The 25877-nt window shown below is 39.9% G+C and overlaps 2 protein-coding genes across 2 annotated transcripts; both read left to right on the top strand.

The window, feature by feature from the left end:
- On the top strand, nucleotides 1-9782 carry ears2 (glutamyl-tRNA synthetase 2, mitochondrial). The gene is made up of 10 exons (XM_022218180.2): nucleotides 1-480; nucleotides 1227-1382; nucleotides 3146-3335; nucleotides 3449-3599; nucleotides 3969-4290; nucleotides 4497-4605; nucleotides 5321-5474; nucleotides 6094-6224; nucleotides 6309-6444; nucleotides 9047-9782. The coding sequence occupies exons 1-10, from the start codon at nucleotides 297-299 to the stop codon at nucleotides 9143-9145; spliced, it is 1632 nt and encodes a 543-aa protein (XP_022073872.2). The 5' UTR covers nucleotides 1-296; the 3' UTR covers nucleotides 9146-9782.
- Nucleotides 9783-11908: 2126 nt separating this feature from the next.
- Nucleotides 11909-24328, top strand: LOC110968328 (ADP-ribosylation factor-binding protein GGA3-like). Its single transcript, XM_022218182.2, has 16 exons — nucleotides 11909-12083; nucleotides 13863-13947; nucleotides 14865-14940; nucleotides 15489-15587; nucleotides 16246-16369; nucleotides 16560-16660; nucleotides 16761-16841; nucleotides 16937-17074; nucleotides 18472-18682; nucleotides 18797-18973; nucleotides 19067-19134; nucleotides 19229-19341; nucleotides 20147-20307; nucleotides 20426-20595; nucleotides 21779-21889; nucleotides 22124-24328. Exons 1-16 carry the CDS (start codon nucleotides 12041-12043, stop codon nucleotides 22232-22234), a joined length of 1869 nt encoding a protein of 622 aa, XP_022073874.2. The 5' UTR covers nucleotides 11909-12040; the 3' UTR covers nucleotides 22235-24328.
- The last annotated feature ends 1549 nt before the right edge of the window (nucleotides 24329-25877 follow it).

Raw genomic sequence — 25877 nt, 5'->3', positions numbered from 1 at the left:
ATACCAGAAGAAAAAGAAGAAGAAGACGAAGGAGAAGAAGCCCCGCCAGATGGCACTGTGGGATTTGCGTTTGCTTAATTCGGTTTCCGGTTTAGTGTCAACGGTTTGACCCAAACAAACGCCGGTGAACACACATGTGAGGAGAAACTGTTCAGACTGCTGTGTTTCGTGTCTGTTTACATGTCGTCGTACAGAGACACCGAGCCCGGGAGCTAACCGGTTAGCTCGTGATGCTATACCCCACAGGACTTGCGTCTCTTCGTTAGCAAACATTATAACTCGTTTGTTTTGGCGTCATGTCGCCGTGGTTTAAGTCTTGTCAGCGGTGTTTCCTTCACAGCTCGGTCCTTCACAGGGGGTTTCGGTGCCTTTCAGCGGTCACCAACAGACGGGCTGAGCTTCAGCTACACTCCGCTGTTAGCCGGTGGTGCTCCACGGTGCAGGGCCAGGTGAGGGTCCGGTTTGCCCCCAGTCCTACAGGTAAGATCCTCACCAAAATATGCAGCCTGAATATTCAAAATGCTATCCAGGGACCTAGGTAGCAATCCAATAATTCATTATGTGTTTTACAGTAGGACAAGAGAGTAGGAAGCTTTAAATGTTACATTGTTGGTTTAGTTATGTGCCAAAAAAAAAACACGTGCAAGTGAAACTTGAACTAATTTCTCTGGAATTGTCAAATTAGGCAGTCCAGATCTGACCAGTGTTTTATCTGAGGAAGGCAGAGTAGTAACATGTAATAGGTTTTCTTTTATGGAGGACATCCTCACACATAGCAGCAGGAAAAGCAACACTCTTTGCACTGCTGGCATTTTATTTTTGCACTTTTACACTTCCATTTATTCCACAAGCCACTTTATGCTGATGTGATTTATAGTGTATTGATTTATTTTTAATTCTTGTATATATTGTGCATATTATTGTTATTATAATTACTGTCATTACTGTGTATATGGTTAGTGCTGATTTGAAAGATGTTTGCTGCTGTAACACTGTAAATTTCCCTTGACGTGGAGAGCAATAAAGAATTAGCTTATCTTATCCTATAGAGAATAAAATGAGTGATGGCCGATTTCTGTTTAGCTGCTTCAGTTTCTGGACCCTGGTTTAACACTTGAATTGTACAGGGTCTTTGTTAATGTTATTAGTAGCAGCTGTGCTTTTCCTGATATGTGAAAAAGACAGATGCATCTCTCTCAAATATTCTAAATTTCTTTGTCCTGCAGGCTTCTTACACCTCGGGGGCCTCCGAACTGCTCTATACAATTATATCTTTGCAAAAAAGTATGGAGGCTCATTTATCCTGCGACTGGAGGACACTGACCAGAGCAGACTGGTACCGGGAGCTGCAGACTCCATAGAGGACATGCTGGAGTGGGCTGGTAGGAAACACTGGTCCACAGACATGTGCTGTTTAAACAAGTGTTCTTTTCTGCACAACAGCTTTTAAAGACCACCTAGAAGGTTCCTTTTTGCTTCATGTATTGTGGTGGTTCTTTACTTGGGACCCACTCTGGATAGCAGGAATTACAGGGGTTAATGGAGAGATGGCTAAAATAAGTTAATACTGACTTTTTGAAAGAATCCTGATTATCTATCTATCTATCTATCTATCTATCTATCTATCTATCTATCTATCTATCTATCTATCTATCTATCTATCTATGTATTTTGTATGTTTTGAATGGGCACAGAGTACTTTCATAATGGAACCATTTATAGAAGGCCGCTTGATAGAACCAAACAAAGCATAAAATATGACAGTAGTACCTGGTGTATGGACTTACTCAGACCTCTGATGTCAACAACCTACCCAAGCAGCTGTACCGTACCAAATGCTGATGGCTGTCCTGAAGAGAATTTGACTAATTTATCTTTTTGAGCTCTTGCACACGGTGAGTTTGTTCATTAGGCAAAAAAAAAAAAAACTTGTTGCAAGCTCTAAAATTGTCTGATGAAAGAATGACTCGTTCTACAAGTGTTTCGATCCAATATTTTCAGTTAACTTAATGATCTAATTGTGGGATTCCAGGGTAAAAATGCATTGCTCTTCACCATTTCAAACTGAGAAAAGCGTATATCCTGAAACTGTCATTGTTGTTCACTCATCCTGACAATGTTAACTTTGCAGCTTTGTCATCACCAGATGATTTTTAGAGTGAAAACAACATGTTAAAAGCTGTCCTACATATTGTTTTAGGGCAGGGTGTCAAACTTATTTTAGTTCAGGGACCACATTCAGCCCCACTTGATCTCCAGTGGGCCCCACCAGTAAAATCAAAGCATAAAACAGACAAAAAATGAGGACAAAAAACAAGACAAAATATTCCAAAAATGAGATGCAAAATGACAAAAGCGAGCAACAAAATGACAAAAACATGAAACAAACGACAGAAGTCAGACAAAGAAAGACAAAAAAACAAGACAATATATTACAAAAAGGAGCCTCACAATGACAGAAGAACAGTGAGCAACCTAGTGTTGTACTTTTTCATCAAAACAACTTGTCATGGTCAGAAAATTAGTTTTTATAAATTTGCAATTTGAAGTTAATGTCTTCTCTGTAATTTTTCCTTTTTGTAAAATCGTCCCACGGGCCGGATTGGACAGTCTGGCGTGCCGGTTTTGGCCTGCAGGTCACATATTTGACACCCCTGTTTTAGGGGCTTATCTCACTTGAATGCAGATTTTGGAGTGTTTACCTGAAAATCAGGCAAAGTCCAGTACAGCAGAGTGGAACAGAAATCGTTTTGCAGTGACAAAGTTGACAGAAATGCCAGCTATCGATTGATGTTAGAACCTGTGTGACTGTTAAGCAGAGGCTAGTGGAGGAGTTACCGGCTGAATTATGGATATGAGTGCAAGATGAAGTCAGAGGATTAAGTCGGCATAGCAGTAAAACAACTTTTCCCATTTGCATTACCTCATTTACCTGAAAAATGTCTTGTTTGACAATAGGTGGACTAAATTTGTATGCACTCTTAAACTGCATAGGTGGGACGAACCGCTGATCTATAAGGTTGTTCCAGTCCATATTATTAGGTTAAAGAATCAATATCAGTGATTAAAGGCAAAATAGCTAAAAATCTCATTTATAATTTGCCAAATTGTCATGTGTGCTACCACAGCTCATTTTGTCTTGCAGGTATACCTCCAGATGAGAGTCCTCGTCAAGGCGGGACAGTGGGTCCATACCTGCAGTCTCAGAGACTGGACCTGTACAGTCAGACAGCCCAGCAGCTAGTGCAGAGTGGCCACGCCTACTACTGTTTCTGCACATCTCAGAGGCTGGAACTGCTGAAAAAAGAGGCTTTAAGGACTGGACAGACTCCAAGGTAACTGAAAACCGGAAGGAACACACTGGTGTCACGTGATCCCTCAGAGTTTGAAGAAAACACACAGCTGTCTGCCTGTTTTTGGCACTGACTGTGTTTCTTTGTCCCTCCAGGTATGACAACAGGTGTCGTCACCTGCGGCCCGACCAGGTCCAGGATAAACTGGCTCAGGGAGCTTCACATGTGATCCGATTTCGTCTGGAAGTTGGGGTGGAGCCTTTTCAGGATCTGATCTTTGGATGGAATCGTCATGAAGTGGCACAGGTCAGACGTGTGGTAATTTCGCACTCTTTCAGCGGGGCTAGAAGATTTACACATCATTTTATGTATGAAGAGCATCAATTCACCCTCTCCAAGATGGTCTGAAAAGCTATTTTTGTGTGTTTTTGACATTAGATAATACTCCATTCATATGAATTCAAGTTCTCTGACATTGCAAACACCTTAGAAACAAAAAATGTGAGGTACCCTTACATGGACACCTACATTAGCAGCTGAAAGTTGGACCGGAAATCCTATAAACTGTGTCTGGCGTCACTGTTCAGTCCAATCATCTGTCGCGTTTCTCTGGCTCATCCCCAACTTTCCCTTTCTCACATCTTGCTTTTCGTACCCTCTGTCCTCTCTTCTTAGGTGGAGGGGGACCCAGTGGTGATAAAAGCAGATGGTTTTCCCACGTATCACCTCGCTAACATAGTAGATGATCATTACATGAAGATCAGCCACGTGCTGCGAGGCTCTGAGTGGCTCATCTCCACCTCCAAACATCTCCTCATGTACCGGGCTCTTGGGTGGCAGCCGCCCGCCTTCGGACATCTGCCACTTCTGATGAACAAAGATGGCAGTAAACTATCCAAGAGACAGGGGGACATATTCATTCAAAGCTTCCAGAGAGACGGGATCCTGCCGGAGGCTCTGCTGGATATCACAACCAACTGTGGATCTGGATTCAGCAGTGAGTGGTGGATGAATCAGAAAAAGACACTTGGAGAAAAATTGATATTTTAAGTAAAGAGAAAAAAGAAATGTATTGTGTTTACCGTGATTATATCGCAATTATCATGTTAAAAAAATTAACATACCTGGATGAATCAGCTGGAAAAAGATCTAAAAAATATAAATAAACTTTTATAACTAATATGTGCCTGTATTCCCATGTAGCCAATCGAATTGGGCGGAGGATAGATGAACTGATATCTGAGTTCAACCCTTCAAAGATCACAACTCATTCTGCTTTGTTAGACCTGGAAAAACTGCCAGAGTTCAACAGGTAAGTAAAAAGTGTTTCTTTAAATTTATCTCTCAGTTTAATTGTCTGTTCTGTTCATCATTTATATTTAGTTGGTGATCATAACATGCACAGCTTAGAGTAGGTTTAAGGGTCTGATAAAGCAAATTGGGGAAAAAAAGGATTTTCCCAGTGATCTCCTGTGAAATGCAGCCATGTTGAAAGCTTTTGTTTAATTTGTCCAGGTTGTGAGAAGTCTGTCCTCTGCCCAACACAATGCAAGCAAATGGAAATTTGTTTGTGATGCTCAAAGCGGTCAAACATTTCATTTAAAGATAAAAACTAGATATAATGCCATGCCCTGCAGTCTCCTGACAAGCTGAGTTCTTATATGAGCCTCTGCTCATGGGTTGGTTTATTTCAGTTCAGGTTAGAAGCTTAGTTATTCCTCTGGTGCCACCTTCAGGCCAAAATGGTTAGAGACACCGTTTCAGGTTTTGTTTTCTTTCTGGGACAACAAACATGGAACCTCCACCAGCTACAACCACAAACAATCTGCTTGTGAGGGAATATGGTGAATTAACATGATCTAAATTACGACTGTCCAGGTTTGTCGGACAGCTCGCACCTGTTGGCTTATAGTCATGATATTAACAAAACGTCTTACAAAGAGCAACAGTGATAAAGTATTTTTTGTTTTTTGTGAAGGTCATATTTAAGGTTCATAGTTAATTATTTCTCTCCATGACTTTGTGAGAATCCACCTGCAGCAGCGAATTGAAGACGAGGAGCAATGCCGTCTGCTGGTAAAAGACCTGCAAGGACAAATCCAGGAGGTTCACACAACAGAGATTCAGGATAAAGAAGTGCTGCATGAGGATTATATCAGACGGGTGCTACATCTTCGTAAGGTAACTATAACAGGAGTGTATTTAACACCATTTAACAGTGTGCTCATATTTTTATGTGCCAACGTGATAAATGTTAGCATGTTTATATGGTAACTGTAAGCTTATGAGATGTCAAAGCACAGCGAGTATGCTGATGATAAACTGTTTCTGTTTCAGGAAACATTTTTCATATCTCTTTAGGAAAATTGTATACATTGTACTCTGATACTGACTGTAAAAGTGTTTTTGTTCGATCCTTTGCTTTTAAGCAGGCAGATATGTTAAAGTAGAAGTCAGGCTGTTAGATCACTTAAAATGTTTTGGTATGCGAAGTTATGGAACTAATTGAACTGTGGCAGATTTTCTAAAATCATCTGGGTTTTCCTTCAGAGATGTAGAGGAGATTTATAGGTATATAGTCTTAATTTGACCCTGTGCAAATTGGCAAACCATCATATTGATGAAGTGTTGTGACTGTGAGAAAGTTCTAAAAATCTTCCTAAGTCAGTTCTTTTTACATGTGACCTTTAACCACTATCTATTCGTACAGGGAAGCTGCTGTGGTTTCTTGCCTTATTTCCCCGTCACTGTTCTCCTGTTTCTCCAGTAATAATGAAACTATCCTCTTCTCTCTTCAAAGGGTCACATATCCTCCCTGAAGGAGCTGGTAAACCCTCTGTACTCTTACCTGTGGGTGCGTCCTTCCTTCTCCTGCCAGCAGGTGGCAGCACTCACTGCGGAGGCCCAGCACATTGCTTCTTTAATGCTGAGGTGTGTAGATTTAAAAAGTCTCCAGCTGCATATTTCACCTTACAGCTGTGGTGTTTTAGTAGGATTCTGAATGTTTGTGTATAGGTTGATAGAGGAGCGAGGTGAGGAGCTGTCAGTGGATGGACTCGGTAAAGACCTGAAGAATGTGGCTAAGCAGACTAAAGCCACCAAATACAGAGAAGTGATGAAGCTGTTACGTCTGGCTCTCAGCGGTCTGGAAGTACGTAAACACGCCTTGTACTGTGTGTTTTAATGATGGTACCAGTACTAATAGTAGTAATGCCAACTCTAAAGGATTTCCTTCCAGAAACCGGTTTGTCAGGCTCTGAAGCTGTGGAGCTTAACCTCAAACTAGCTTCAACCAAGAGCCTCACTAGCAGTTCTTTTTTTGCGATGAGTCATTCTTCACACATCGCCAGCTTTGTGTTACTAAATCATTTGCCAACTAAGTCATTTGCCTTCCATTTTTCCTGATAGATGAAGGTGGTTTGTGGTGAATGAAATCTGACAGATGCTGGGATTATATTGTCTGTTTGGGAATATTTAAGCTAAGTGATACCTTCTTACAGGTCCTGTCAAAAAAGTTAATATTAAACCTTTCGTGACTCCACAATGACTTGCAGGAAGTCTCATAAATTCCCTCATGATGTTAACTGAAAATTATTAACATCTGTGGGTAATGTAGGCTGCAGGTTTTGTCTGTTAAGGTGAGTGTGAGGAACAAAAAATATATCTCTGATACAACAAGTGCCATGCTAAATAGAAGAAGTACTCCTCAATGCTAAACTGTGACATGTTTAAATATAAGATAACATCTGTTTTTCAAGCCAAATGAAGTTACGCACTGCTGGTTCAGCCTATCAGTGCCAAGCAAAGCTCTCTGTGTTTTGCAGTATACCAGAGTTTTAAATTCACTGTCTGTGGCGCCATTCCCACATCGGGGCAGCAGTAGTTTTGTGTCAACAAGCAATGGTTAAGCTGAACCTTAGCAACGGACATGGAGTGATTTACAACAACAACAAAGAGTATGGTGGGAAAACCCAGGAAGAGTGCAAAAACATCATTTGCTCCAGATAAGACAAGAAACCCAGTGCTTAGAAGAGCGTTTACAGTCATAAAAAAGAACGTTATTCATGTTGAGGGAGATGTCACCGGTATGTATTGACAGTGTTTGTGTAAGATAGTGAGATAAATAGTGTGTATGTATTATCAGATTCTAATAATATATTTATTTTACTTGCATAGCGCTTTTCAAAATACTTGGACACTTTACATAGTTAAATTATAAAATCAGCGAACATTAAAACAGAGGAACGGACATAAAACAAGTCATAGAACACACCATAAAAATAAATTAGTATTCTGTATTAAAAGCAGTTCCGTCAGTTCAGTCACGGATGTGTTGAGGTTGGGAGTTCCAGAGTGGGGGGGCAGATATGGAGAAGGTTCTGCCCCCCAGATTATTACACTGACATCTGTGACCGGCCTTTCCTTTTTCACTCTTCTTCTCATCCTCTGGCTCACACTTGTCTCCTCTGCTGTCCAGCAAGTCGTTTTTCTTTGTTTTTACTTCCATCAAACATTTTGTAAACATTCAAAATAGATGTCCCCTTTAAAACCTTGTGCCGGCAGAAGGAGTTTTCCTTGAAAAGTTGTGTTTTGCACAGGCTAATCATAGCTAAAGTCATGTAGTCTGTACCAGAGGTGCTCATTAATTCAGCATGTAGTCAGCCTCTGCTCTGAATAGCTGCAGTAAACTCTGCCCTTACCGTCATTACTGTTATGTTTTTGACATTTTCCTGTGACCTCCACCAGTTCCCTTATTATTTACAAGAACTTGCAGTTGTGCTGTGTCCTTTCAGTATCATCATATATGTTGTTGGTTTTTTTTTAGCACTAGATAGATTTGGCATTCCAATCGAGTACCACCCAATGTCAAGTCCATTGGTTTTGCATTTTTGGAAAGAGGCCCTGTAAATCTTAAAAGTGTCACTGAAACAACCTTTGTCCAAATCCACACAGTCATGTCTGTAGTGGTTAAATCTCTCAAGCCACCAGAATGTACTAGAACAGAGTCTGGGCTTTTTTTTGTAGCAGCCAGCTTTCTTCAGTGTGACTGCAGGAGTCCACGTAGATTGGATCAGAGTTGTTGTCAGGGTTAATATTGTCCAAAACAAGGCTAGACAAATCAGGAAAAACATTTCTGGCATTTCTGTATTTTCCTTTGTTGTTAGAATAAGTAAAAATGTAAATGACAGAAGTCACATCAGACAGAAAATCCAGACTTTCACTCTACGTCTCAGTGACACCGACGGCACTCTTGTTGCTCAAACCAGCAAAGATGTTCTGAACCCTGAGTTTACATGGGTGCTGTTTTCTCTACATCAAGAACAAACCTTGCGCTATAATGTTTTAAGACGATAGAAACTCTGAGCTACTAATAACATCCATCAGTATTTTTTAAGCATACTTTCAGTTCTGTAATTTTTACCTCTAAACTGTATTTTTCAACTGCACCTCAGCACATCTAGTCACATTTTGCTGCAGTAATTAAAAAACATTCAGCTGCACGTGTCTCTTTTTTTCCGTCCATGTCATGACGAAGCTAAACCCTAAAATAGAACATTTAAAATAATACTAATGACTAAAGTCTCAGAAGTCCAACAGTGACTCAGTCACCACAGTCATAGCATAAAACAGTCGCATATTCAGGCAGGGATATAAAAAAGAGGAAGTTGTTTGTGATTGCGTTCACAGAGGATGTCTGGTTTGATTATGTTGCTTCACTGACCTCTGATGCTGTGTTTCTCTCTGACCTTTAGCAAGGTCCCAGTGTCGCTGAGATGATGGTGTCTCTGGGACCTGCAGAGATCAGTCACCGATTCCAGAAGCTTCTGCTGCTTTCAGCCAATAAAGACTGAACAATCTGTCACCACATCACCGTACACTTACTCTGCTGACTGAAGGGAACCTGAAGACAGCAGCTTGTTTTGGACTTGGCCCGTACGTTGACAACAACATGCTTTAACTCACATGTGTTGATTCTGCCAAAACTAAACGGGCCACACAGGAAAGGAACTCTTCTCCTCTGACATGTTGAGTAATACTTGAATTAATGCAAATATTTTATAAACTAACTCTGAGTATGATCTGTTTATTTTCTTCTGGGAGCCTTTAAAGCACATATGTCAAACTCAAGGCCCACGAGATCATTTTACATTGATTTATTATTATTGTTATTAATGGCCCGATATGAAGCGCTGATAACACACAAACTACAGATCCCATAATGCAGCGCAACAGCTGCCTTGCGGAATGATAGGTTACCTGGAAACATTTCCGTATCATTTAAGTCAAGCGTCTGTTATTGTCTGCAACCCTATTGTAACATCAAAGCTAGCCCTTAATAATGGCGAAAAAAAAGTTGATTCTGGAAACAGAGCCTTTTTAATTCCAGGACTATGTGTTTAAGTTACACATACCTGTGACTAAATATGTTGTGCCATTGTACAATCACTGTGATCAGTTGTAATGCACACAAATAAATGTTAAACTGAGTCATAGTGTTGTTGAAATTGCACTTACTTTAATCTCTGGTTGTTTCTACTATAAAGGACAGTTCATTACATATAAAGATTTTTCTAATATACTTGTTCTCCTTTGCACTAAAACGTTGGAAAAACTTAGACTTATTGTTACTTCTCGGTAATTATGCTATAAGTTTACTGGTCCGGCCCCTTTGAGATCAAATTAGGCCGTATGCGGCCCCTGGACCAAAATGAGTTTGACCCCTCTGCTTTGAAGGACCATGGAACCCCATACACAAACAGATGGGAAGTACCTTGGTAATTTTTTATGCAAATGAACTCGTGCAGTTCTTGAGAATAACTGTTTTAACGAACTCTTGTTTACAGATGTATTGCACAGTCAAAAGGGGGAAAACCTCCACTTCAAATGATTGCTGGGTGATTGTGATCAAAGAAAAAGAAGTCCTAATGTTTATTTCTATTGGCTCCTTCTCATGCACATTTAGTCAAGTCGGTGCTAAAATAAATAGGATTATCTAACTACACAAGAGTATCAAAAACCATGAAAATGAGCTCCATTAGAACCAGCCACAACGTTAAAATGCTACTTGCACATTAATGCATCAATATTAATAACTAAGTAATGCCATAATGCAGTAATGAAATAACCTTGTCGTGCTCATGTTGGCCGATAACTGTTACAGTAAATTATATTAGATGTTTTTAAAACATCAAAAGTGAAGTTCATGATGCTGCTGAATGACCTCAGTCTGTTATTTATACATTAGATTAATTTTCATCTAAGCAGATATTATGTGTTGATTAACCAGGTGTGTTGCTGCTTGTAGTCATGGAACTAATTTTAGGTGTTTTATCCCTGTTAGATCATTTTTATCTACAACAAGATTTCTTCTTTTGTAAGACCATCAAAGGTTTTGAATGTAAAATCAAATTTTTTGAAGTGACTGGTAAGTAAATCTGTCAAATTAACACAGTAGGAGTGTAAACTCCCCCACACACAGTTTTCAGGTATACTACTCATTTTAAACATCTACATCATCACATGCAAGTATTCAAATTTGACATTAAGATCCTTTACTTAAGCTGAAGTACTGATACAAGTAAAAAAAAAAAAAAAACAATATAAATGCTGCTTGAATGTTTATGTATTATCACCAAACTGTCCTTGAAGTAGCAAAAGTGAAAGTGCTGAATTCAGAGAAAAGTCCCCTGTGACTGTTCAACAGTTATATAGTAATGTTCCGTACATTATTAGTACTTATGCATTAATGTGTGAACAGTATGTTACTGATGTAGTTGACTGAGGTGAAGCTAATCTTTTACTGTGGTCTGCAACTATGTTCTCCTTTTAGCTTATTCTGCTGAATAGTCCACTAATTGATTATATTGTTAAAGATAAAGTGGTGAGAAAAATCCATCACAATGAGCTTGTCAGAGAGTCAAGACCTCAAAATATTCCATTCATATATTGACAAAACAGTTACACAACTTTCTGTTGGTAGTTTTCAAAACAACGTATTTTAAAGTTCAATATAGGTTTGTTTTTAAGTTACTGGGGAGTCAGGAAAAAGTTAATTATCTGTATGGTATATGACATTTAAAAATAGAATTTGATTACTGTCATTATCCAGTGTACAACGATATTAAGGAGCAGTCCTATCACACAACCAAACATTTTTAGACTTAGATGACTTTATTAATCCCCGGTGGGAAATTAAGTTGTTAGAACAGCATGAATATTCAATAAAAGGGTAAGCAATAAGACGACACAGAATATTAGGATATAAAGTGAAGGTAAATTAAGATAAAAAAAAATATATACAAGAGTGACAGTATTTTTTTAAAAAAAAAAGAGTATACAGTAATATACAAATGAGAATGTGGTTTAAATGTAGTTTAAATGTACAACAAAAAATTGCAAATATATAATATAAACGTTTCTTCAAAAAAATCATCATAAAGAACACCTTAGTTTTATATGTAAATTCTTAATTTGCAACTACTTACTTTCCAGCTGCGTAGAACATCTGTTTACAGTACGACAGAGTGTTATAAAAATAAAGTAGTGTTTATTTAAAGGCAGATGGCTGCCTGTCAGTGCGCCTGCGCGGAGTGGGGGTGTAACGTATAACTTGGTTAGTGTGTCAGCAGTGTGAGTGTCACATGTCACATAAGCAGGCGGCGGTTTGACAGCTCCGCTCCCCTCCGGCAGACTCTCACTCAGACCTGGAGCTTCACCGCCTCTGGACCAGCAGCACACAGACGGGAATGGCGAGCGGAGACAGCCGGCCGACCTTGGAGTCATGGCTCAGTGAGTAAACACGGAACAGTTTGTTGTTATTGTTCGTTTGTTTGTTTTTTTAGCTGCTTGTTTTGTGTTTGTGTCGCAGCGCTGAACGACATCATCCCCGCACGTCTAACTTTAAACCCGTGACTTCAGTTTTGGCTTCTGCGCTGCACTTCTGACGGTTTTTGTGGGAATTGACGCTTCGTGTGTCGATTTGTTTCAAGCTTTTAAAAAGTTAAGTTTTGTTTTTGAGCAGGAAGTTGCTGCTCAGCCCGCGCGCGTGCTCGAGAGAGAGGCGCTCGAGCGGTGTGTTATGTCTCTGGGCTCGTGCTCTGCGCGTGCACGGCTGTAGAAGTAAAATGTAACTAAGTACAGGTACTCCGCTGTACTTTTCTACACATTTGACATGTTTGTATTGAGGATTTTCTAAGAATATTAATTTATGCTTGTGCTGAGGGAAACTTTTCCCTCTGTGTAGAAAATATAAACGTCTTCCTGCTATGCATGTGTTTCCAGTAACTGTAGAAATATTGATTTTTCACAAACACAGACAAATATGATGCTTTGTTGTCATATTTCCAGCAGGAAGCACAAGTGGAACTGAAACAGTTCATCAACTGATAGAAACTAAACTGCTGCTTTTTGCTACTTTTCCTGTCGAACCATTTTACTTTACTTTACAATGAATGTTTGGACTGCTCACTTTGGAATCCCTGTTTGATTTTTTAAAAATTATTTCTTTTTGTCCTGTAACAACCCAGGCAATTAATTAAATGAGAAAACTGAGCAGATATATCCTCAATGAAATTGTCATTATTTACAATTTTAAACAAATAATAATATATCTCAGTATTGCTATTCTATTCATAGTGGATGCATAGGGCACATTTTTCTTGCATTGAGTGTTTTCGCACTTACTGCTTGCAATACATTTTCCAGACTGTATGTGCATATTTTTACTTGATTTTGTAATGCAGAAATTTTCCTTGTAATGTAGTGCTTTTACTGTGTGGTATTTGCACTTTTATTCAGTTGAAAAGTAGTTCCTCCACCACAGTTTTTTTTTTCATGTTAAAGCTGATAAACACTGAGATTATTACCATAGTGAAATGCACTGCTGCAAGATAAAGATCGGTGTTTGAGAAGTTACTGACAAGTTAGGAAGTGCAAAAGTCAAATATTCAAAAGGTGCAAATCCTTGGTGTGAATACTGTTCATTTCAGAGTATTTTTAATGCATTTTGTTAAATTTGAAGTGCATGCACCCACAAAAAAAACTGCAGTGAGCTGTTCAGTAAAAGAGGCAGGAAAGGAGAATTGTACTGAATTTTCTGAAATGTTTTTTTACTTCATTCATTATTGATTGTTTGTTTGCAAACCTAGTTATTACTTGCTAAAGTTGTGTCGTTAAAGCTCCTCTGAAGCTTCTGTTCCCAGTTTTGACCGTTTTCATTCTCGTAAGTTGACAGAATACGCAAAGAAATCCTCCTCTGTGTGTTTTTATGACTCTTGATAATGCTGAATGTTTGCTTTCAAGGTGACTCCGTCAAACAGTCTTTTCCTTCCAAACCAAATCAGTGATTTCTGTGTCTTTAAAGCAGAAAAGGCTGAAGTCCACTATATTACACAATGCCAAAATAGGCAATAACAATAAACATAGGAGTATAAACTTAGTGGAGTTGTAGAAACCCATTCATTGAGAAGAACTGCAACCGTTTTTGTAAAAGTCTCTTTTCCTTTTACTTCCCCATTAGCTCCATTATTTCTCAGTGTTAAATATGTTTCTGTGATGTGATTGTTTCAGACCAGGCCACAGATCCAAATAATCAGGAGGACAGATGGGACTGCATCCAGGGCTTCTACCAGCTAGTCAACAAAGACACCGATGGGTGAGCAGAACGTAGCTGTCTTTATTCTTATCCACATTTTTTGCTCTCCGTTGTTGCTAGACATGAATTAAAGCTTTGAGGGGAGACCATTCACTTCTGAAAGTTGCTTAAAGGCAACTGTGGCATTTGAGAAAGAGTTGCTTCACATCCATGTTGACATCACAGGTTGGCGGTTACACCATAATGCAACAGAGAGGGGGAACTCTGTAGCACCTTTTCCCTTTTGCCCTTTTCCTTTTCTTCACATGAAAGTATTATAGTAAAAGACAGGTCCTGCTTTTTAAAAAGTTTCACTCCATTTCTGCTGGGTGTAAGCCGGCCTGGCAGGGTGTGGAAGCTCTGTGAACAATATGCCTTTTTGCACGATGCGTAACATTTTGTTTGGAGTCCACTCGGGCATTTTAATGTGATTTTACATTTTCTAGGTGGCTTAAATTATCTCTGCCAGAATCACCACAGCTGTGTGTATTAGGAGATAAGTCTCTTATACCATTAAACCTGTGTAAGGCAGAGCTTAGACTGATTTTAACGGGCTGTGTGGTTGGGGCCAGAATCATCTTACAGAATTGGAAGAACCCAGGAAAGCCAGAATTTGCAGAATGACAGAGACGGTTGCTTTTGAGAATATGATCGCCAGTGTAAACACTGCCCGAACTAAAATTAGCTAAATGTGGTAGGCTTTTCTGGCTCGCATTTGTGATGCGTAACATCTGTATAAAATCTATGATCTTCATGAGATATAAAACTATGTGATCGCTGTCCTTTTTTTGTTTGTTTGTGGGTTTTGTTTCTCATCATTTTGTGCAATGTGTCAATTTTCTTGTTTTTATTTTTTGTTTCTTTATTTTTTTATGCTGTTTGTTTAAAATTAATAAAAAGTTAAATGAGAAAAAAAAATAAAAACTTTCTGCTTCCAGGCCACAGGTAGCTGTTCGTCTTCTTGCCCATAAAATCCAGTCACCGCAGGAGAAAGAGGCTCTGCAGGCTCTCACTGTGAGTGAACAGCTGCTAACCTCTGCATATAACACATGATGCATGCTACACAGCACACAGGGTTTTTATCTGTGAAGTTACCATTTGAAAAGTTCCTCATAACGATGTGTAGATGTACAGTATTCATCTGCTCACATTTACCGCTCCTTGTCAGTGGTCATACATTCATCGTAGTGTGTTTAAAGATATAGTCCAGCCATTGAAAAACAAATGTCTTTAACTGTAGGGGATGCTGGTCTTGTGAATAACATCTATGACTAACATTTACCACATGAACAAAGAAACATGAAGGATTTAATTTGAATCTTCCATGACTATACTTCAATCAATGTTTCGCTCTGAAATGTAACTTGGAGACGCTTCTCGAGGGCCGTGTGCCTCACGTCATATGACATTTAGAGGTGGTTAACCACGAGCATGCAGTGACAGAATGTGTTTTGTCTCTCTCGTGTTGCACAAGAACAAAAGAAATTATTTTCATTTCTTCTTTTTGAAGTGTGTGGTGGTAATGACTTGCGCTTTTTTTTTTTTTTTTTAATGTGTTGCAGGTTCTTGAGGCATGTATGAACAACTGTGGCAAGAGGTTCCACAGTGAGGCCGGCAAGTTTCGTTTTCTCAATGAGCTCATCAAAGTCTTAACACCAAAGGTACTGCGCTTGAGAGATCCTCAGTATTTGAGTAGAATTCAGCTGGACGTCTTTATGGTTCACGGGGATGTTTTGTATCTCAGTTCTGAACGATCATCAGTGGGTCATTACTCACCTGAAACTATATTAATGAAAGCTTGTTAACGACCTGCAGCTCACATGAATCAACACGTGAGCGGTGGTGAAACTCATACCAGGCCTTCACTGTATGTGGCAGATAGGTGGCATTATAGGCCAACTCTCCTGTTTAGAGATGGTCGCTTTAGTTTAAAGACTTTTTTTGGACTGTGGTAGTATTTCCATATGGTGTTTTCATAAGCTAGAAGAGCCATCATGAGTAAAAGAAGCTGACAGTCTCTAAAACAAGGGGTAGATTTTTGTGGTTTCATAATTAATCCTGTCCACAATACAGAGCAATCAAACACATGCAAATAGAATAAAAATTCTGAAAATGCAGCGTCAAATACCGAATTAAAGAAGTCCATAGCAAAGCAAATGTTAAAGGATGGTATCATAAAGTAAATGTAGATTAAAAACACGCCATCGTGTAAGAATCTGACAGCACACGGAGTCTGATTTAAAATAAATAAAACGATAGACTGTGGATGAGAAAATATTTACCTATGTAACATCTCACCCTGTCCATCTCTCTGAGCAGTACTTCGGCGCCTGGACTCCGCAGAAAGTTAAAGACAGAGTGACAGAGGTCCTCTATGGCTGGACGCTTTGGCTTAAAGATGAACTCAAGATTCAGGAAGCCTACAGCATGCTCAAAAAGCAAGGTCAGGACCAACACAGACACAAAGCATGAAATCTTTACCAAGGCTGCTACATTCTAAATTCCTAGACTGCCCTGAGAAACACTTTCATTAAAATTGGGCATGCGTGTGATATATGAAGAGCTGATGTTCATGAATTAGTCTCTTAATGTTGCATTCTTCTCTCATCTTATGTTTCTTCCTCTTATTGTAGGTATTGTGAAGAAAGATCCCAAATTGCCAGACACAGTAATAATGGCTCCTCCACCACAGAGAGCCACAGACTCCATTTTTGACCAGGATGACAAGGCAAAGGTGGGTCTGTATGTGTAATAGTAAAGCATTATCATTCTATTTTGTGTGCATCAGGACGTCTGCTGTGTTTTATCTCGCTAATATGCTACTTTGTCTTCAGCTGCTGGCCAGATTATTGAAAAGTGCTCGTCCTGAAGACCTGGAAACCGCCAACAGGCTCATTAAAAGCACCATCAAAGAGGTGAGGAGGGTTGCCGTGCCGATGGTCATCTTGCATTTATGCATTAATAACTGTATGAGCTGGGAATACATTTTTCTGTATGTGTGTTTTTACAGGAACAGGAGAAGGCTGAGAAAGTGTCAAAGCGAGAGTCTACTCTGAAGGAGGTGGAGAGCAGCACAAAGCAGCTTAGAGAGCTGCTGGACCAGCACACAATAACCGGAGTTTTATTGCAGCCCAGCAATGATATGAAGGTAGGTTGGACATAAAGAGATTAACAATCAATCAACTTTACATGATGACAAAGCAGGAAGCCGGTATGGAAATCCTTTGATTGCTGTAATTTCTTTTCATTTCTAACTGAACAAGTGTGTGAGCTTGAAGTCAAGTCAAAGAAAACAGCCACACAGTATTATTATTATTATTATTATTATTATTGTTGTTGTTGTTGTTGTTACATTGTTAAGATATTATGTAGAGTCTGGAAACTTTCATTCATGATCATCTGTGTGAATTGCTGTCATCGTTAAACAGCGATGTGAGTCAATTTTTAGACTTAAGTGTGATGTTTCTGGGCGTTTTTTGCTTCTGTCACATTTTTATTCACTGTGGGTTCATTTTTCAGTGCAGTATAAAGTCCTGCACCTCTATGTTTTAATGTCTTTGTGCGGTATTGCACAAATATTATGCCTTAAAAAATATATCTGTCTATTTTACAGTATTCCCTATGCTGCAAAGTGGTGATGCTACATTTTAGAGATATTTTAAAATATGCATTTTTAGTTTGAGGGGCTGCACAGTGGAGCAGTGGTTAGCACTTTCACCTTGCAGCAAGAAGATCCCTGGTTCGAATCCCGGCCTGGGATCTTTCTGCATGGAGTTTGTATGTTCTACCTGTGCATGCGTGGGTTTTCTCCGGGTACTCCGGCTTCCTCCCACAGTCCAAAAACATGCTGAGGTTAATTGGTTACTCTAAATTGTCCGTAGGTGTGAATGTGAGTGTGATTGTTTGTCTGTATATGTAGCCCTGTGACAGACTGGAGACCTGTCCAGGGTGTCCCCTTCTCCCGAGTCAGCTGGGATAGGCTCCAGCACCCCCCACGACCCTAATGAGGATACAGCGGAGAATGGATGGATGGATGGAGTTTTAGTTTGTTTGTAAACTTGTCTTGAGTAAACATAGCCTGTAGTTCAGCTGAAAATACTTGAATTTCAGTCGTTGTTTCACTGAGGAGTGCAGAAGTTTTTATTTTAACGATTTTCAAAGTAAGGCATGCAGAATAAATGATTTTGAGCAGCTTTTACAATTTTCAGGTTAGATTTGATTGACTTTCCCAACAGATTTACGTGTCACAGATGATTAGTTCGATCAGATGATTCTTTCTTTTCTTTTTCTTTTTTTTTTTACAGTTGTTGTATCGGATCAATTGTGTACTTTTGTTAATTTTTTTTAAAGATAACATGCCTTTCGAACACACTAGCATGTTTTAGGATTCAGAGGAGGAAGTCAAGAAAGTAATGTTTGGGCTCATCTAACCTACAAATACTTTTTCAGTGTGTTACGTTTCCCCCATTAACATCTCCTCAGTGTGTCGGAGTGTGATAAAAATGCAGCCACCCAACATTTAACCCGTCCTTCTCATCACTGTAGGCGCTGTATGAGCGCTGCGACCGACTGAGGCCCAGCCTGTTCCGTCTGGCCAGCGATACGATGGAGGATGACGCTGCTCTGGCACAGATCCTGGCAGCAAACGATGAGCTGACGCTTGCAGTGAATGCCTACAAAGACCAGGTGGGGAGAGGAGAGTGCAATGGAGAACGGACAAGAAGCAAAAGTGAAGAAGTGACAAGAAAAGATAGCGGTAGGTCTTATTTTGTTCACCTTTTTGCCCATTAGTCCCTGTGGAATAAGACTTAACATTGTGTCTGACACTGCTTTGTGTTTGATCCTGTTTTTTCTTTTCTTGGTTGTTCAGCTCCTCTGAGTCCTAGACAGATTAAGAGCTACCACCTCATCGATCTGTCAGCTCTGGACTCTCCACAGACTCGCAGAAAAGCTGAATCACCACCTGTATTTGAACCATCTTCACCTCTCTTCTCTCATTTGGAGAGCACCTTCTGCTCAGTAGTTGACCGGGACCAGAGTGAATTAGGTGAACCTGGATGTGTGGTTATTTCTAGCTCACTGTCTCTAACACTGACTCATGTATTTCATATAGTAATGACATGGTGTTGTTTAATTACAGAGTTGGATAATGAAGTCCCAAAACAGTCTGAAGACGATCCAAAGTCGTATTATGAAGAGCTATTGCAGGTGAGGTTTGAATCTAAGGTTGAAGATATTAAACATTTAAAAGTGTCCTTTATTTGAAAGGTGGTTTAAAAAATATGTTTACACTTTCTTTTAGCTCAACGGTGACATTCAGGTGATGAATGCTGAGCAGAACGGAGGGGGAGGCCCTTTGCTGAGAAGCCGTGGATGTGGGGGCAGCAGCGTTACGACAAACGGGACAAATGTTTGGTGAGGAGGAGAGAGGAAAGAAGCTGCTAGACATTCGGTGCATCACATTATTGACAGGCCTTTAAGACCCCTTTTCTGGCTTTTATTGACACTTAGTTTGAACTGTAAGCTGATACACATATTTAATAATGTATGTTATATACTTATAAACTGACCTGAGAGCACTTAAAAGTATGAGCAAACAATAGGTGACATTAAGATAAAGCTCCAGTGTGTCAGCACCTACAGCTGTTTGCAAATACCGTGGCTTTGAAATGTTCTTGTATGTATTTATATAACTACTTTATAGAGATCGTGCTCTATCGACAGCAGGAACCTGCAAATGTATCTGTGAGTTAAGAAACTATCGGCTGATTCTGGCTTAAGGGCAGGAGAACAATCCACATATCCTCTGTTGTGAAGGTAACATGGGATGATGCTCTGTTGACCTGCAGAAGCCACTGAGGTTCCTAAAGTCTGCTGTTAAAACAACACTAAGGCCAGACTTGGTGCTTCCAAGAAGATTATTCTGTTAGAGCTTTGTGTTCCTTGGGTGCATCGCATTCGGTAAGGTCAACACGAGGAAGAAGGAAAAGTATATAGAGCTAGTGGAAAAATGCAGAAGCAATAGGGACTGAGAGATGATGTTCTCCACCTTGGTTCCTTGGATCTCCTGGGTGAAGGTGTCCCATGTTGGAAGATTTAAACCAACCAGTGACGCTATGAAACGTCATTGATGATGTGTTCAGGTGCATCAAGACGATTTGTGTCAAAAGACAGTTTACATAATTAGTTGAGGGTTTTTTGTTGCCTTGTCTCCCATCAGGTCTCTCACCCAAAACCAGCAGTTCACAGGGTTGGGATCACCTTCCAAATCACAGAAACAACCAAATGAAGTGTCTGGCTCTTTGGTGGAACTGGAGGAGAGCTTGTGTTCCCCACAGTTACTGAAAAACATCTTTGTTCCGGTGGACACCATCAAATCCAGTAAGTCCTCAAAATCTGAGTTACCTTCCTGTACCCCACATGTTTTACAGCACTTTACAGTCAGGAATTTAAATCATCCTTGTATTGTTAATTAGCTGTTTAAACATTGTTTTTGTAGGTCACCTGGAGCCGATCACGTTACACAATCAGGCTGGAATCCACGTGTCGCTGCATTTTGCCAAAGACTGTCCTCCCGGTCATCCAGGTGTCGCTGTGGCCGTCTTGTCTGCAGTGAACACGTCTGCTCTCGATGTGAAGAACTTCATGTTTCAAGCTGCAGTTCCAAAGGTAGTAAACTCTGGTCAACCTCCTGAACTTGAGAGGAAACAAAAACCCGCCCTCTACTGCCTGATTAGTGGAAACAACGTGAATAAGTTGTAGGTGAATTTTGTACTTATTGGCACAGTACGTATCACAGTGATTGGCATGTCCTCCCCCTCTACTCCCTGCTTTTCTGTCTCTGTGGTTAAGGGTATAAAAGTCAAAATAATAATATTTGAGATTTCTTGTGTTATAATAGAATTTAGTTTGTCAAATATGAAGGTTTGTGCTCTTTTATTTATCTGTACACTGAACAAAATTGTGATTTTGGCCAGATAATTGGCCAAACAAAGTAGGAAGATTTCATCTTTGGGATCTTGGGAACTTGTAGCGGTTATTTTTGTCACGTTTTAACAGTTAAAATTCAGAAAACAGGTCATGTGGTAAATTGACAGTTATAGTTACAGTTGAATAATTTGTGTAGAAAATGTAAAAAAACTGACGTTTTTACGTCTGTTCACAGTAAAAAAGCAGCAATTCTGCTTATTTGAGACACTGAAATCTGTAAAAAGTAGAATTTATTTTGATCCTTTCGGTTGAGAAATAATGAATCAATCAATCAGTCTTTCAGAACAGTTGCAGATAATGTTTTCTGACAGTAAATTTATCAAGTAATTGTTTCAACTTTATTAAAATAATATGAACTGTAGATTCATCCATCCATCCATCCATCCTCTATACACCGCTTTATCCTCACGAGGGTCGCTGGAGCCTATCCCAGCTGACTAGTCTGTCACAGGGCTACATATACAGACACACAATCACACTCACATTCACACCTACGGACAATTTAGAGTAATCAATTAACCTCAGCATATTTTTGGACTGTGGGAGGAAGCCGGAGTGCCTAATGGCTCTAATGGGAGAATAAATGATGAACTTCACACACTCCCTGTTTAATACGTAACCTTAGCTGCCCAGTACTGCTGGATGGAGGTTCTGTGGGATATCGGACACGTTCATCACATATACAGTAACTCATAGGACTGATATTATGAGATATCAACATACCTTCACACCCCAATGTTTGTGCGCCCCCTGCTGGAGTCAGATCGTTCAGACTGTAAATAGTTTTAAACGTTGCTCATCTGTCTGCTTCTTATCTGGGATGAACACACAGCTCATTCTCACTTCAATAACTGTCCTGCAGACCATGCTAGTGAAACTTCAGCCTCCCTCGAGGACACGGCTACCTCCTTACAACCCGCTGCTGCCTCCACCTGCCGTCTCACAGGTCATCCTGCTGGCTAATCCTCAGAGGGTGAGTTTCTGTCCTTTAGCGTTACTCGCACAACATATAAATGGAAGAAATGTAGTCATTTCAGTTTGCCTGTGCTCATAATTATTTTATTGGATATTTTTTTATGCTGTGGTGCTGCATTGGTCCGTTGTCAGTGTAAATGTGTGACTGAAAAACTCTTCTTAATTCACCTCAGTCTTGTAGATGTTGGTAGATTTTAGCTTTTTGGCTAAGGAGTACCTCTTTCTCCTTCAGCGTAAGGTTCGTCTGCGCTACAAGCTCACACTGACACATGGAGACCAGCAGCTGAAGGAGACCGGAGACGTCGACAGCTTCCCTGACTGGACATCTATGGTTGGCGTTTAAAAACATGAGATAATCAGATTCCAACTCTGTGTTTTACCTGAAACCTAAAGGAAAACTCAACATAAAAGGATTGGGAGGTTTTTACAGTGAGTGTACCTGCAGGAGATCTTCATGAAGTAAGACAGCATTAATTGGATTCGTAAAAAGAAACGACTTGTTTACAACACAGTGTGAACTCTACTTGACTCATTAAAAGCAGGGCCCGATAGGTTACTGCCCATTAAGTAGGAAAATAAAATAGTTGTTGTTCTGTTAGGAGATCTAACAGCAGTGGTCGTTCAGCCGTTACATGCAGTGATATTTAACACTTCAGGAGGCAGTAGAGTGTGTTGTCTAGTACTTGTCGAATAAGCAGAACACACACTCATAGAGATGTGACATTTTAAACGCTGCTCCTCTTCAGCCACCACTGCTAGATTTTACGTTGCATATTAAAAGAACATTTAGTCCAAACAAGTTTAGAATAAACCATGTAGTTTTTGCTCTCGGGGCAGTTCTTCAAACCTTTGTGTTTGTTGATATTTGAACAGCCAAATAAACACAAACCCATTACCCACAGAACAAAAGAAACCTTCCAGCCTTGTAGGCGTAAAATTCTCTTTCTGATCGAAGCCAAACAAACAAAAATGGTCATCAAATGAACAACATGCAGCATCCAAAACACAACAGCATATAACTAGTGAGTTAGTTTTAACCAGCTGAGAGAGCCACAGAGCCACGACCGCTGCTGCACCGAGGATTCTGGTAGTGGATGAAAGTCTCCGTCTGTTTCTGTGAGCAAAGAAACAGAACCTGGTAGAGATAAACCCAGCTTCTCGCAACAGTTGCTATCGTCTGCACGGACCCCATCCACTGCAGATAACAGGGAGTTAGGGTGTTTTAAAAGTTCATCCTGTCATCCCTGAAGTGTGTTTCACAAACAGAAACACTCCCGTTGCTGGTTGATTGGAGTAGTGTTGTGTTGATTGGTCCGAACCGCTTTGTTTCCCATCAGGAAGAAGTATGAGCAACAGATTTCTGTTTCTGAGAACTGGAGAACAACCAGCTAGCAGGAGATGTTCACTGAATTTAAAAAAAGTGTGTTGGATCAGAACTGCTGACTCCACCTTAGAAGACATGTTTGTCAATGCACCTTTAATAAACACATAGACGTTATCGGTTTAGGTGGGTTTGGTACGTCCACTAATTGAGCCTGATGCAGCCGTTAAATATTCTGCCGTGTTTTATTTTGCTGTTTCTGCCCTGTACCATTGTTAATCTGTGACAATCCAGGATGTTGACTGTAGCCAAGAGTGTGCTGACGTGTTACTGGTGACATGTCGGCACGTTAAAGTCTTTATTTATTCTGTGCATTTGTGAGATCAAAACTGCCAAAGTGCCTTGAGGTGTTTTTAATGTGTATTTATTTTACGAATAGGGTTTCCACAAGAAATGACGCTTTCTTGTCTTTAGGTTGTAGAATTATTGAAAACTGTAACGGTTCCACTGCTCTGTTCCGGTATTTTGAAATCAGTCTATTCTAATTTAAAGAGTGCTGATTTGTACGCTAACTAAAGCAGATTAAACAATGCAAATTAAAACAGAAGCAAATGAAGAAAGGATGTTCTCTTTTCTGACACAACTGAGCAAAGAATAAATCACAAGAAAATCTGTCAACATGACCCAGAGGAACACGAACAGTGTTTCCTTCAACTATTCATTAGCCTGGTCATCTGTTTTTTGTTGCGGCATGTTTTTGGTTGCATTTGTGTTGGCTTTTTTTTTTTTTAATCTTCATGTGTTTTGTTTGTTTCCAGCTTTTTAAAAAATGTTTTAATTTGAGTTGCGCGTGTTTTCTTGGTGTTGCATTACTTCGAGCTTATGGCCAAATCTGAGATTGTTGTTAACTCTTGTGTGACCACATCAGTGTTTCCTGCCCAGCAGCAGTCTTATCGGTCTTCTACTGTGAAGGTTTTAGTTGCATTCATGAGCCCAGAATAAGGAATTCATTTTCAGCTTTACCTGCTTCCTCAGCTTAACTGTCAGATTGTACATGTTCAAACAACTCTGCCTGATTTTTGTCAATAAATCCAATACGTCTGTTGTAGCACAAAGGACACAGATTTTTTTGTGATTTGTCTCCCAGCCCCTCAAAGTGGTGTAACATGTGCCCTTAAAATTTCCATTTTCTTACACTAGAAAAGCCCAATTTGTTTCTTCATCAGGTGCAGAATAATCTTTGTTTTCTTGTCATTTTATTCTGTTGTTATATTGAGCGCCCTCTGGTGGTTCAGAGGCAGACTGCAGCTCTGATTACATTGACATCTCTGGGATCTCAGCTGTCATCATGTTGCAGTTACACATGTGACTAATTCACTTTTAATTGGTGTAACACTAACTCCATGCAGTGTGTGTATGGCTGTTGAATGAGAGTTGCATTGAAGTATTCCTGGGCTCCTGTGGCGTGTTGGTAAATCATGAGACATAAAAGCGTCGCAGGTTCATACAGTAACAGGTGAACGCATCCATGGCGCCACCTCAGCAGCAGCCACACATCCAGCCTCAGTCCTGTCGGAAATGAACAAAGAACAATAAATGCATCACTTTAAGTGTAACCTCCTCTTGCAGCAGCATCTTATAACTGCACTGGACCAGAAAGAATGTAAAGCAGACTGAGAAGGAATGCAAAAATATGCCAGAAAAAACTCTCAGGACCCTTCAGGGGCTCTGTAAATTTATGCCCAAATATAGAGAAAAACAAATGTAACAAACACAGATTTACTTTCATCCATATCTCAAAGTGAAGTCACTAAAGTATAAAGACGCTCGTCAGACGTTGCTATTTGGTCAGCTCTGTGTGTCTAATTTTTAAGAAATAATATTCTGTAATTTTAGCAACTCTTTCTCAGCTGTAAACCATGAACATCATAGGGTTCTGTGTGCTAATCAGTCTAAATCAAAATGAGTGCTACCCAATACACAGTGAACAACAACAATCTGTTCCCTTGATCTGTGGTAAAATAATCTGAAACGTTCTGTTCAGTCATGTAAATTTTAAAATACAGTAAGCAGCACTGTATACATTTAACAATAAACCTGAGAAAAAGGAATAAACAGTAGCAATATACCATATTCTTAAATCATTTAATAGTGCACAGCTCAGCAAACATCATAGTGTTCTGCATAGAAATCACAAAAAGCTGCTCTCAGTAATCTTTCTCAGTGAGCAGATGTTCTTGTGTTGCAGGTCCATGGTCCAGATGTGGCCATCGAATAGGCCGGGGGGGTCTGGCACCATCTACTTCCTACAGCACCTCCTCTTTTTGCATTCTTCATATGGGATGGAAATAAAGTAACGTTGGTTTAGCACATTGATCAAAGGCCTGTAGGTGTGAAGCAGGAAGCCCTCCACAATGAGGATGTGAGTCTCCTCGTCCTCCTTGTGGTCGGACTTCAGGACCATCTCTGTGTCCAGGGTGTTAACGCCATGAAACTTCTCAAACTTCACCGGGTTCTCCGGCTATGCGTAGATCCTACTCATCATGGCGTCCATGTCCAGAGCAGTGATGACATCGTACTGCTTAAAGCCATCTTCACAAACTTCAATCTGATCTTGGGGCTTGAAGAAGTCATCCTGATGGACCACGCAGCAGTTGGGCAGGTT

The sequence above is a fragment of the Acanthochromis polyacanthus genome, chromosome 3 (assembly GCF_021347895.1).
Source record: "Acanthochromis polyacanthus isolate Apoly-LR-REF ecotype Palm Island chromosome 3, KAUST_Apoly_ChrSc, whole genome shotgun sequence".
Classification (NCBI taxonomy): domain Eukaryota; kingdom Metazoa; phylum Chordata; class Actinopteri; family Pomacentridae; genus Acanthochromis; species Acanthochromis polyacanthus.
The sequence above is the reverse complement of the archived record's forward strand: the minus strand, read 5'-3'. Positions and strand labels throughout refer to the sequence as shown.